This window comes from Chiloscyllium plagiosum, unplaced genomic scaffold (genome assembly GCF_037043375.1).
Source record: "Chiloscyllium plagiosum isolate Xiang-an unplaced genomic scaffold, Cpla_swu_hap1 HiC_scaffold_29, whole genome shotgun sequence".
Lineage (NCBI taxonomy): Eukaryota > Metazoa > Chordata > Chondrichthyes > Orectolobiformes > Hemiscylliidae > Chiloscyllium > Chiloscyllium plagiosum.
This window is the reverse complement of record NW_028270167.1, coordinates 23,067,491-23,081,397: the sequence shown is the minus strand read 5'-3', so window position 1 is coordinate 23,081,397 and position 13,907 is coordinate 23,067,491. Positions and strand designations below refer to the sequence as shown.

The 13,907-nt window shown below is 38.8% G+C and overlaps 1 protein-coding gene and 1 long non-coding RNA gene across 3 annotated transcripts in view; one reads left to right on the top strand and one right to left on the bottom strand.

The window, feature by feature from the left end:
* The window catches only part of igsf9bb (immunoglobulin superfamily, member 9Bb), a 651,679-nt gene that overhangs the window by 42,779 nt on the left and 594,993 nt on the right, over nucleotides 1-13,907 (bottom strand). For both annotated transcript variants that reach the window (XM_043676763.2, XM_043676764.2), the window contains exons 13-16: nucleotides 10,086-10,261; nucleotides 5,716-5,942; nucleotides 2,169-2,253; nucleotides 1,883-2,044 (exon numbers count right to left, since the gene is read on the bottom strand). In XM_043676763.2, coding sequence (XP_043532698.1) covers nucleotides 1,883-2,044; nucleotides 2,169-2,253; nucleotides 5,716-5,942; nucleotides 10,086-10,261 — 650 coding nt within the window. The remainder of the gene's footprint in view (nucleotides 1-1,882; nucleotides 2,045-2,168; nucleotides 2,254-5,715; nucleotides 5,943-10,085; nucleotides 10,262-13,907) is intronic.
* Nucleotides 1-13,907, top strand: part of LOC148142269 (uncharacterized) — a 50,941-nt gene that overhangs the window by 17,202 nt on the left and 19,832 nt on the right. Inside the window, exon 2 of the long non-coding RNA XR_015751996.1 lies at nucleotides 359-500. This is a non-coding gene — a long non-coding RNA (uncharacterized LOC148142269). The remainder of the gene's footprint in view (nucleotides 1-358; nucleotides 501-13,907) is intronic.

Below are 13,907 nucleotides of genomic sequence, written 5' to 3'. Positions count from 1 at the left end.
ATCTGATGCAAGGTGGGGTCCCTTAATTACCAGCCTGAACCTGTGACTCACTGTACCAACTGCAACCTGCGTTGCATTCCATACTCATGTGACTCCTAAATGCACAATGGAAATGGAAAATGGCTGTGACCACATCCAGAATGAGCAGAGCAAGTATTTTTTCGATCTCAGTGTGTGGTCTCTATTTGTAAGTGACACGAGGCCCTTCACAGGGCAATTGCATTAATCAGACACTTTCACAATACAGCTTGGAGTTAGCAAAAATCATGGCATCATGCATGTGAAATACAAGCAGTATCCAACTGTGAAGGATGCAAATCATTTTCACAAGTGATATTGATTTTATTGATTATTGCAGATCGATCATGGTCATCTCTGTGAAACAGAAGTAATAACTGGTGACCATAGAAATGACTGTTGTGTACCAAAATCCACAAATGGTGTGCAAAATCCCAGAGGCCCCACATGGGTGTGGAACTGATCTCCCCTTACCTTGAACAGTGAGTATTTGGTAAATATTCTGAGATGCCATCCTGACTTCCTAAGGTGATTTGGGACGGGAGGATAAGGTATCAGTGTGCATACCGCACTTAGAATCTCCAACTCTATTTCTGCATTGTGGCTTGCGCTCCATTCATCAGTATAAGATCCCGAGGCCAAATTCTATGAGTGTCCTTGTCAGAGTGCTCTTTGTCTCACTGTATAGAGGTCTATGCTAACTTGTCATTTTTGCATGATAAGAATGCTGACTGTTCATATCACTATGACCTGTTCTGTTTCTGATATATCCCACACATGTTCTTTGGTAGTGTGACTAATGGATCTAGCTACAGCTGGGGTTATACTCTCTGTTGCTCTGCTAAACCAAAGTGCAGAGAAATGGAGAAAGAACAGATGTTCCACAAGTCCAGGCTGAGTAGCAACCTCCAGCAGATGCTGAATAGTCTCCACATGAAGAGGTTAATGCATAGGAGGACCAGTGCTTATCATTCACAAAGTTATTTTTTGCATATGCGTAGGGCCAGTGCCAATGCAGATGTCCCTCACAGTGTCACAGACCTATTTAAGCTGTAGAACCTGTGACATGAAGGAATAGTTGCCTATCAAGGTGACAACAGCTCTAAACATTTTATGCAACTAACTTCTTCCAAAAGGCCACCTGGGCACCTGTGTGGAACCTCTCAATCTTTAATCCAAAAATACACTATGGCTGTTACCAGTGCATTCTGCTTTGTCTTATTTTCCCAGGATGAGATCAGTGCTGCAGCCTGGGCAATAAGCATTGGCAACCTAGATGGTTTCTGTAGCTTGAAGACATGATATACTAAACACACACTGCATTGAGACATCCATGTCATAATCATCAATAGACAAGGTTCTATTCCGACAATGTGCAAGTCATTGTGATCATGGGTACCACATGGTAGGAGGTCTGTGCCAGGTATTCTGAGAGCTGCCAAGATGTCTACATCCTTGAGAACTGTCCTGTTCTGCTTTACTTCAAGGGCCAAATGCCTTATAATGATAGTTACGGGAGACAAGGGCTACCCTCTGCAACCATGGCTAATGACTCTGGTTCACGATCCTCTGACTGAGGCGAGGCTTAGATACAATGCAGTTCAATTTTCCAATGGGGCCATGGTGGAGCAGATGGCGGATGAAGATGACGTTCTCATGCTTAGATTGGATTGGGGGTCCTTGCAAGTACGTTGTGGACATTGGTTTTTCCCTCTCTGCACTCGTACTGCACACCAGTGTTTCAGCATCACCAGTGATCTGTACAGATTTCATTTAAATTATGGTTTCCAGAGTATCTTTCCTTTGTGTGTGACTTTTGTATTTCTCCAAATAAGAGTCATTTTATAAGGCAGCTCCTACTTACCCCTCTTTCTCTTATTCTTCCGCTTCCGCTGCCTGTTAACAAAGCAAGCAGCCAAGGTACTGAATAAAATAGCTGCCGCTAAGAAGCAGATAGTGGCGACAATCCCAGCCACAACTGGACGGGCCAGGCCTTCCTCGGGCACTTCAGGTGGTGGAAAGATATCTACAAAATCAGAAAACATGCAAACAACAAGCAACAATGAATTTACTGGCCTTACATTTGCACAATTTCGAATAACACTTAGGCCAACAGAGTTTCCACCATAGAGAAGGTAAATGCATCTCACCTGAACTAGAAACCCCGACTACATTACTTGGCTCACTGATCAGGTCCTGCATGACAGCCATTACACGAAATTCATACCAGGAGTCCTGATAGAAAGAAAAAAAAAATTAGCACTTCATTTTTGTTATTTGCAACGCACTAAAATGCATTCAGACATGTATAAAGTAGCACAGATCTAATTGAATGGGAAAGATGAAAGGAACAGTGCAGCATGACAAAACTGTAAGAGTGGAGGAAATTAAACTTGTAAGACATTGCAAGATCAACATAAAAGTTTTACAATTATATTCAGAAAAATAACGGTGATTAGGAGCATTGTGAGCCTCTTGAAAAATGATAACAGTCTTATTGTCAATGAAAATAAGGAGATGGCAGACAGCCTGGACAACTATGTTCAGGCAGCACTTATAATAAATGTTAGGATACTGGACATCCCTAGAAGACCAAGCTTGAATTAAAGGAATGGACCTTACCAATGTTAATTAAGCAAAATACCAGCAAAGAAGGAAGCAATGGCAGTAGAAAGTGAAAAGTTCCTGGAAGCGGAGAGTTTGCATTCGAACACTTTAAAGGATGTGAGGATATTGCAGAAGGTATAACTATAATTCTTCAAAGTTTGTTCAAATTCCTTTCAATTTGAAAATTGTGCAAACTATTCTGCTAGTTAAGAGAGAGGAAGTGAGGTAGTTTTAAATCAATTCCCATGTGACGTGAGAAAATTCCTATAATCTGTAATTAAGAAAGTGACTGAACAACTTCAACATACTCGGTTAACCATGCCTGACAAAGTGTCTGAATACTTTTGAAGTGGTGACTAAAGCACCTAATAGGGAATGTCTAAGAATATTATCTAACTTGGAATTCAAGGAGGCAATTGATTAAGTCCCTGAGGAGAGACTGTTAACTAAAGTTAAGATCATGACGTTAAGATAAATCATTGACCTGTTTAGGAAATCAGCTGAAAACAGTCATTCTTTTCAAGACACAGCAGGGATAATAGCAAGTAATTCTAACTGGCAAGATGTGATTAGCTGTGTCCCACAAACCTCTGGGTCGGACCCTCAAATATTCATGAAATTTATTAATAACTTAGATAATGAAATAAAACTCACACTGATACAGCTACCTCATGTAACTGCTCCGAAAGCTTGTGCTTCCAAATGAACCTGTTGGACTCTAACCTGGTATTGTGTGATTTTTAACTTTGTCCACCCCAGTCCAACCCCGGCACCTCCACATCTTAGATAATTAAAGCATTTAACCACAAATGACAATAACACAATAATAGGTGACATTTTAAGCAGTGTAGATGAAAGCATAACATTACAAGGGATATTAATAAATTAAGTAAATAGATTTCAGAGTAAGCAAAATAAGATCATCACTTTGAAATGGTAAGATGGAACAATGTTCTTCCTAAATGGTGAAATACTGAAATAGTGAAGCTCCAAAGGGACTCGGGGGATTTAGGTGCAAACATTATTAAAATGGCATCATCAGGCAGAAAAAAAATAATTGAGAAGATCTACAGAATGCTGACTTTGATTTGTTGAGAATGAGAATACAAGAGAAATCATGTTTCAGTTCTTCAAAACCCCAGTTAGTCCACAGTGAGACAAGTTCTGGGCACCACACCATAGGAACGGAACATTGGCCTTAGATGGAATGCATCTTAGCTTTACCAAAATGATACCTGGACTACAAAGATTACATTACAAGGCAAGGTTATGCAAACTAGGTTTACATTCCCTGGATTTAAGAAAGCAAAGGGGTGACTTGATCACAATGGTTAAGATATTATGGAAGACAAATAACGTAGATAGAGGCAAACTCTTCCACTGGTTGGGGCATCGTAGACTCAGGGTATAGCCTAAAAATTACAGATCTTTCAGGAACAAAATCATAAAACAATTTCAAATACAATCGGGGTGGAAGTTTGGAACTGTAATCCTCAAAGATCAGTTGTTACTTTTAAATCTGAGATTGATAGTTGATAGTCAAATAAATGTATCATTGGGCAAACACTACAGATTAGCCATGAGCTTAATGGTAAAATGCACTTGAGGACTAAATGTTCTCTGGATTACTATCTAACCAATGAAGATGAAACAAATTCTGGTTTGTAACAAATATTTATTTTTTGTTAGCGTAGTTAGTCCAAGATACTGCGCATAGCCTTGACCTCTTTGAAGATTAATGCTAGGATTAGTCTATTACTCCACTATCATTATATTAAATGTTTATCAGGTTGCTTGACGACAAATTAAGTGGACATTGGTCTATTATTGGTTAAAGACAAAAAAGACACTGCAGATGCTGGAATCCACGGTAGACAAGCAGAAGGCTGGAAGAACACACCAAACCAGGCAGCATCAGGAGGCGGAGAAGTCAATGTTTCAGGTGTAACCCTTCTTCAGTCCTTCTTCAGAAGAAGGGCTACACCCAAAACATTGACTTCTCCACCTCCTGATGTTGCCTGGCTTGCTGTGTTCTTCCAGCCTCCTGCTTATCTACCTTGGTCTACTATTGTCAAGCAGTTCTCATGTTCCACTCTGGTTCTGAATTGCACATGGTGCTTCAGGCACATTAGACTTTGTCATGTGTCAATATGGAAATGTGGTCAGTCTGCAAGTGGATGCAAGACCCGCTCAACTGGACAATTTTACTTCCACATTTTCAGCAGATTATTCCTGGTAGACTCACAGAGATAGAATCTGAGACCTTTCTGCATAGAAACAAGCATGGTAGTCTCTCTGCACATGATAAAGAATGACTGACCTCTTACTGGAATTGCTGGGGGTGCGCCAATCTTTCTTCAGATTAACTATCTGGGATGCTCACCTCTGTCAGGTGGGTGAATCTTTGAAAATGGTGTGCATAATATCCTGTTTATCATATTAAGAGAAGACAGGGTAGATGATCTGCCAAACATCAGTTGCCAATCAAGACAAAGAGGAGCTGACAGGTCAATTTCTGATTATTTTTGTGAGGTCATGAAGGGGAGAGCAGCATTTTTCTGGGTTCTAATGAATTGTAGTTTCGCTCTTGCTACAGTACTCAGCATATGAGAAAGAAGCTATCTTATTGTGATCTCAGATCACATAGGACTAGGTCTGGGTGAGTGGGGCTCAAAGTAAATATCTTTTCTAAGTATTCTTGCAGGTTGTTAAACTCAACAAGGTTTGAGGTTGTTGACTCCCAAGAGTGTCAATTGCACATTACTACAGAAACTAGGCCTATTCCACTGTCTCTCTGGTTCTCCATACACTGGTCTATCTTCTTTGAGCTCAGAGACAACCCAAGGAGGCTAAAATTACAACAGGCTAAATTTCTGCACTGATTCTAACACATTAACTGGTTGCATGTAGCAACAAACACGTATGTCCAGCTTTGCTTGTTAAATGAAAATAATTGTAGAACGATTGCGGGTAATATTAACTTATGAGGCTGTCTTCTTAATTTTAAAATAATCAAAATTTTCACTCCAATCATCTATTAACTAGGAATACCATCAGGATCATTTTGGAAGCAGGGTTGCAATGACTTACCAGAGATAACTCCTTGGTTAACAGTTCAGTTTCAGTCCCTGGTATTGCTTCATCTAGAATCTCCCACCTTTCTCCCAGACGGAATTCCATGATATAATGATCGATAGGATAGCTGTGGTTGGCCGGTGAGAGCCAAGACAGTAACACTCCTTGGTGTGTTCGATTGGCTGTTAGGCACCTTGGTGGAGAAAGCAGCACCGGTGGTTCTCGGGTTGTAACAGGAAACGCTGCAAAAACAATTACAATTGTAAAACCTTCTGTTGTAAACATCATGAAGCACCTCCCGCAGCTGATGGTCAGTACGTATCCCCTAACATCTTACATTAGTAATTTCACCACTTAGAAATTCATCGTGTTTCACATATTTCAATCATATATTTGCCTCTCTATTCTTCATTGGTCTCTATTCATACAGAGTCATTGTCATTGGAAGTTGGGAATTAAATCGGTGATGATTCAACAACATTTACTGGTAACTGACTATGAATGTTCAAATTAATTATTTTTCTCCTCACACTGGTGTTTGATGGCTGTTGTGTTTACAATTGTATTCTTGACTTTAATTTCATTTTAAAAATGCTTTTCACAGCTTGAGAAGCGGTAAATGACTTTCCTTTCACAAAAGCTTTCAAATGAAAATGAGAATTACAAAATCTAGCAGATCTCTCAAGATTTTAGTGCTTTAAATCTATAATGAAATAGAGTTCTGAGTCACGTGGATTGCAAAGAATCAGCTCTGATCAGAATCCTCAGTCCGTTTCCCCAATCTAACTGAATTTGTCTTTATGTTGTTGTTACATTATTATTTGTTTACAGGATATGGGCATAATTGATTAGACTAGCATTTAATTGGCCATTTTCATTTGAGAGAGAGTTTGAAAGAGATTCAAAATCATGAGATGATTGGACATAGGAGAGAGGGGAAACTGTTCCCAGTGGTGGAAGTATGAAGAAGGCCATGAATTTAAGGTAATTGGCAAAAGAAAGAATGGAGACATGAGGAAAAAATCATGTAATGCAGTGAATGTTTAGGACCTGGAATGAACTGATTGAGAATATAGTTGGGGCTGGGTCAATAACATCATTCAAAAGGGAAGTAGATGATTTTCTGAAAAGAAAAGATTTGCTGGGCTCTGGGTAAAGGTGGGAGAGTGTAACTAGATGAATTTATTCCATCAAATGGCCAGATAGACACGATGGATTGACTGGCCTCTTTCAATGCTCTAATTATAACATCATTCCATACAAATTAATCACTTTCTAACTGAAAGAAAAGTGAATACATTCTGGAACCAATGGGTAACCCACACTGCTAGATTACCACCTAGATAATCATAGAGTCATAGTGAAGGGAAAGATTTACCCAATAGTTTTTAACATATATTTTTTTTTGGAACATTGTTGGTTAAACTTTGGGCTGCTAGTCTGATCTTTCTGCTCCCTTCTTCCAAATTGTTCACAGCAGGAAGCACAAAAGCAAATCTATTGTCAGTGTCATGAGATACCTGGGACTCTTGTTGAGGTTAGTTGACTGGAAAACAATATGCAACAATGTCAAAAACATGGGTTCAGTTCCTATGCCAGATGGGGTCACCGTAAAAGTTCAAACCGACCCCTCACCTCAGGTCAAACTTACCACCAGTCATGTCTCTAACTAATGAGAGAACAGTCCTATAGGGCTATGGTGATTTTCACCATAGGTCAATTCAAGTGCAGTGCAAATTATGAGGCATGATAATTTTCTCAATATGCTCAATAATGTGTCATTCTGTAGTGAGCCTTGATACTGGCCATTATGCTGAAAATGACTAGGCATTCCAGCTGAAAAACCATTGACATGAAACTTTCTCTCAGCACAAATGCTGTCCAACTTCTTGAGTCTTTCTAACACATTCTTTATTTCCCCCAGATCTCCAGCTCCTGCTATTGTAAGAGTTCTAGTTTCTGGTAGCAGCCAGTTGGGTGACAGTCCTAAAACTGAACCTCATGGCTATTTGTTCGAGAAAACTGTATTCTAGTGTCATGCATGGAGAACTGCCAAAGTGACTCTTCTAAGTCGAAACACAGTAGTAATGGAGGAATCTTTTATTTCCTGGGTTATAGCAAGCTTTTCTAAAGTCTGTGCAAACACAGAACAAAACTCTGCATAGTAACTGACAGAGAATCCTCAGATATTTAGTTTCACTTGGCTCACTGGTATCACTTAACTCTCAGACTCAGAAAATTATGGGGTTAATTTATGACTTGACCATGTAATGCAGGCTGCATTGCTGGACATTCTAGCTTTCAGATATTAAACTGAATGCATGTCTGCTCTCTCAGGAGGATATTAAATATCCTATGGCACTATTTGCAGATGAGTAAAGGAAGCCACCTGAAGTCTTGGACAATATTTATCTCTCTTGCAACATCATTAAAGGAGATTGTCTGGTCAGATATTTCTTTTTGCTATGTGGGACTTTGCCTTGGAAAAGTTGGTTGCTGAATTTCATATATTACAATTGTCACCCCATTTCAAAAATGTTCACTGTCTGTGTAACACATTGGAACATCCTTAATGTGTGACAGATGCTGTAGAATTTATAATTGCAAGGTCTTTAAATTTGTACAGAAAGCTGTTGAAATAAGTTGAGAGCATTGTGATAAAAACTAAGTTTGTGAGCACAGCAAAGAGCAATGTACTTTAAATGTGCACTACTTACTTTTTTGGTTTGGGGAATGGGATAGATGGTGTAATGCTTTGGGAAAGAACGACAAGGTAAACTCAATTTCTCAAGCAGACGAACGGAACCGAGCCTAACATAATTTCCTGGCCACGAGAGAACACATTAAGCTCTTGTTGAAATTATAACATTTAATCTTTCCTGAAGCCTTGTTTATAACGTATTTGGTTTAATTACGATTTAAGAAAATATCGCAAAACCTACTTAATAAGCATTACGTCAATGCACTTCATATTATTAAATGTTAAGTGTATTATTCTGGGAAATCTCATGTTGATATTCCCTATTAAACATACAATCCTAAACTAACATTAATACAGAATTTGGAGGGACATTATAATGTATTTATTTCCATGGGGGCCATTGGCACATGTTGCCAATTAAGGTGAGTTTGCAAATTGAATGCACAAAGTTGTAACAACAGTTGAACTGCTGAGTCAGAACTATCTGTACTCATACCTTGAGCTTTATTATTATATCCTTATCATTGTGAGCGCTCAGTTTTCTGACATCTTCACTGACCTTAAATGTAAGTTCAATTACTTCATCTTCTGTGCTACAATTTTCTGAGGGGTAATTCATGCAAAGGTCTTTTTTATTATTAGTGTTAGTCAAAGTAATAACCATCCCAGCTTATGCTTTTTAACTAACATATTCATTATTTTGCAGATTTACTTTGATAAATTCATTTTAATTTTTCATTTTCAGTCAGCAGCTCTTACATGATTCAGACTTAGAGCCTTGGAAATAGTTAATCTTTCAATAAAAACAATAGAAACAGACTTTATCATAGAACTTACAGAACAGAAGAAAACCATTCAGCCTTTGTATCTCTGCTGGTATCTGTACTAATTGCTATTTCCCGACCCTTTCCCCATTTCCTTTTGCTTATTTTGCAAACCCTCTTAAATAATGTTACCGTGCCTGCATCAATAATCGCCTCTGGTGAAGCATTTCATTTGGAATAATTCTCTGTGTGAAAACATCATTTTCAAATTTCCCCTTTATTCTATGGTTATCACAGGGATATAGTCCGAGAATAGAGACTGCATAACAGCAGGCCACTTGGCCCATCAAGCTTGTCCCTGACCTCAATAGGAGTAATTTACAATCCCAACTCCTCTGTCCTTTTCTTGAAGCCCTGCAGTTTTCTTTTCTTTTGAAAGAAATGATGTATCTCTCTCCATTACCCTGTCAGGCATTGCAAACCTGGACCCAAACAACTCACTGAGCAAAAATAATTTTCCTTATGTGTGGTCCGGTTCTTTTGCTAATCACCTTAAATCAGCATTTCAGGTCAATGAGGTGGCATCAGAACAATGTTGATTGAAGGTCATCAACCTAAAGTGTTAACTCTGTTTCTCTAGCACTTAATCTAGCACTTTCTGTTATTGTTTCAGATTTGCAGCATGTGCGGTTGCCTCGTTTTCAATATTGTAGGAGCCAGGATGCCAAGTTCCAACACCAGCAGTTACAGTAGACATTAATGGCAATATGGCCATCCATGGTGGCTTAAAATCAACGTGTATTGAAAGGCTTATGAGCATTTATGAATAGAACAAAAATCTTAGAAAATTTCTTGACACAGAATTAAAACATTCCAGAACTGAATTAGTAGAGTCTTACACTGAAAAGAACTTTACTCACCCAGTGTGTTCACAGTGATGACTTCACTGAAGGGCCCAGTGCCCAGTTTGTTCTGTGCTAGCACACTGAACTGGTATGCGGTCTCAGGCTCCAGGCCCTCCACCAGCAGCCAGGTAAGGCCTGTGGATACAGGCAGCGATAACCAGTCATGGGGTCCCAGCATAGCCCTCTTTACCCTGTGCCAAATACAGAACTAGATAGTTAGCATTTGCATTCCAGTGAAGTAAATGTTCGGGCCAGCTTGCAGTTTGAGGGTGAACCAAATCTTGTGGAGTGAAACAGCACTGAAATCATAATATAATCCATGAAGAAATGTGGTTTACCCATCAATCCATGTCATTAATAAGAATACTCTTCCCTCAAACCTCTCCTAAGCTGTAAATGTGTGCCCAACACATTTTCCGCATCTAGTGGCACTATTAATACTTCCCAGCTCAAAAATGACACATAATTGCAAATATTGAACTTTCTTACATTGCCTAATTCCAACTTGCAAAGATAATTTCCCTTCTGCACTGATCTACCAATAGCTTCTGATCCTTGATCTTCTCACAGAATTGTTACATTGCTGAAGAAGGCCATTTCGCACCAGATCTCTGACTGAGCATTATGTCAGCATCAATTTCCTGCCTACTCCCTGTGAGTCTTAAGGCAATCTTTTTGGAATGAAAAGATTAATATTAGTTGCTGCAGTGGAAACATTTACTATTAATGTTTATTAAATGCAAATCTTGGTCAATTAATTCAGCTTTAGGCATAAAGGTTGCTTTAGACTGCCTTTTGTTGGTTATGGCATAGATTATAAGAGGAGGGAGGTCAGCTGGATTTGCACGGAACTTTAGTTACGTCATTGTTGGAGTACTATGTGCAGTTTTGGTCACCACGCTGTGATGTGATGCACTGGGGGAGCAAAGAAGATTTACCAAAATGTTGCCAGGGATGAAGGAGTTTAGCTTTGAAGTGAGTCTGCAAAAGCACAGAATATTGAGTGGGGGACCTGAAACAGGTGTAAAAGATTATGTTAAAAATCACACAACACCAGATTATAGTCTAACAGGTTTATTTGGAAGCACAAGCTTTCTGAGCGCTGCTTCTTCATCAGGTGGTTGTGGAGTAGAAGGTTGTAAGACACCGAATTTATAGCAAAAGTGTACAGTGTGACGCAACTGAAATTATACGTTGAAAAAGACTTGGATTGTTTGTAAAGTCTCACATCTTTTAGAATTACCGTGTTAGTTTTAGTTTTTTCATATGTAAATCCCAGATTTTTTTTAAAATTTACATTCTTAAGTGAACTTTAACAATATATAATTTCAGTTGCATCACACTGTAAACCTTTGCTATGAATTCTGTGTCTTATGATCTTATACTCCACGGCCACCTGATGAAGGAGTTGCCCTCCGAAAGTTAGTGCTTCCAAATAAGCCTGTTGGACTATAACCTGGTGTTGTGTGATTTTTAACATGGTACATCCCAGTCCAACACCGGCTCCTCTAAAGTATAAGATTATGAGGGGCATGGACAGGATGATTAGAAAATAGCTTAGTCAAAGGGTCAATGACAAAGGGGCTTAATTTAAAAATTAAAGCCAAGAGGTTTAGAAAGGATTTGAGGAAAACCTTTCATCCAGACGAAGGTGGAGGTCTGGAAAGGTAGTTGGGAGAGAAACATCACAACCTTTCATAGTACTCCTTGAATGATCACTTGAAGTGTCATAACATCCAAAACCATGGGCCTAGTGCAGAAAAGTAAGATTCATGTGGCGCGAAGTATATTTTTGGTGAAATAGACTTGATGGCTAAATGGCCGCTTTTGTACTGTATGGTTCTATCAATGTGAGAAAAAGAGCTATATGCCATAATTAAAATCCTTGCTTATTAACGTGGGAGTTTGGTTAGTTCGGTTGGCTAGAAGGCTATATAATCTACAGCAGAAAAAAACAGCATGGATTCTGTGTCCATATTGGCTATGGAACTTTCTGCACCTTAGTCCATGCTTATGGAATAGTTATTCTCAGGTTATACATAATCAATGGTCACTGTCTATTGAAGAGAGAGTCCTTTATTGACTATGGCTCTATACATTTACTAACATCCAGCTTTTGGTTGAATAACCAGCCTATTTGCAAATATGCAAGGGGAAGCAACTTGCAGCAAAACCATAATTATCTTTCTGAATGGATTATGATGCACACCAGCGAGTGATCTTAGCAATTCTTCACCCACTTTAGCTCATTGAAATTAGGCAAAAACTAGAAGGGGGTATTATTGTAGATCTACCAGAAAGTAACAGCGCAATCGGAAAAGTTAAGAGGGTTCTTTGAAAGAGTCATCACAGGTACAATTGGTCAAATTGCCTCACCTGCTGCTCTAAAATTTTACAACTCTGTAAGGAAAGAAGTGAAAGCATTCAGCAAGTTTAATGATCAATGGCATGAAATGGTTGACAAGATCCTAATTCCATGATAAACTCTCTATACATTTCGGTTTATTGGACCAAATAGCTTCTTTTACTTTGTAATTTATGTATGCTCCTAAAATAATTTAACCATAAGTGACACTTTTGAATCAGGACACAAACTTCTAAGCTAATTCATTGCATGTAAAATGATTATTGTTTTACTTCAGATGTTGAGAATTATGGATCTGGTCATTTGAAAATGCTAAAGGTAACAATCTTGTCATTATCAGGTATTTATGGTGTAATATTTTCTGATGCCTCCATTTTGCACACTTTGTGACAGAATCCTGCTAAAGCACCAACACTTAATGATGGCCCACAGTAGGCACTGTTACAAATCTGGCATACCAGATCAATGTTTGGTTTTGATGAAGGTGCTTGAATCAAGCTGGCATGTACAGTACACACTGGGTGAAAGCATGCAGTTCACTTACATGTTCAATTTCCTCAGTTTGCAAACTGGGTCCCTTTATACCTACCAGTGCAGAGCAATTCATATCTGCGACAAAGAGGGCTGAGTCAGTTCATCTTGCAGATCTATTGGTATGTGGATGATCCCCACATCAGAGCTGACTTTTACACAGTGTATACTAAAGATTAGTGCCAATGATAAAAATTAGTAATGCAACTGAAATCTGGATACCACGTGCAATGCAGAAATGGAGGATATATAGGAAGCACTGCAGAGTTTTAGAAAATTGCTGTTGTCCTGCTGAAATCGCTGGACTTCAATATATTAAAATGTATTGGATTGTCAATTTGTGTAAATTAGAAAGACATGGCCCATCCATCAGTAATTTAGTTAATTTGACTAGTAATAGGATTTCACACATGACTAAGCTAAAGGGTTATCATTATTTTGCTAGTGACATATGGATGTTTGCCAACTGAGGTGTGCTGTGTTGGCACACAATACTTGATGTTGACAGCTTTCACGTTTACTTCTTATCCCCTTTTCGGACCTATATCACATATAACATCTACATTTTAATGGTTTAAGTTGGAGCTGATTGTACACTAATTTGCAGTGCGGCAGCACCAAATGTTAGATTTTTAAAGCGTGCTGTTCCAAAACAATAGCCCCTCTGTCTGCTGCAGTGCTAGCTACTGATGCAGCAGCTTGGCTTGTTAATAGTACTCTTACCTCTTTGTCAGTCAGCCATAGGTTTAAATCCCACTCTAATGGAATCAAGCATGCTATCTAAACTTTACCTCAGTGATGTTATGGTGGAGTTCCTGCACTGTTGAAGGGGCTGTGTTTGGATAACATTTTACATTGCCTACTCAGGTGACCCTATAGAAGTGACCCTATGCAGCAAATTTGAGCATGTCTAGTGAATTGTTCTGCTAATCATTTATGAA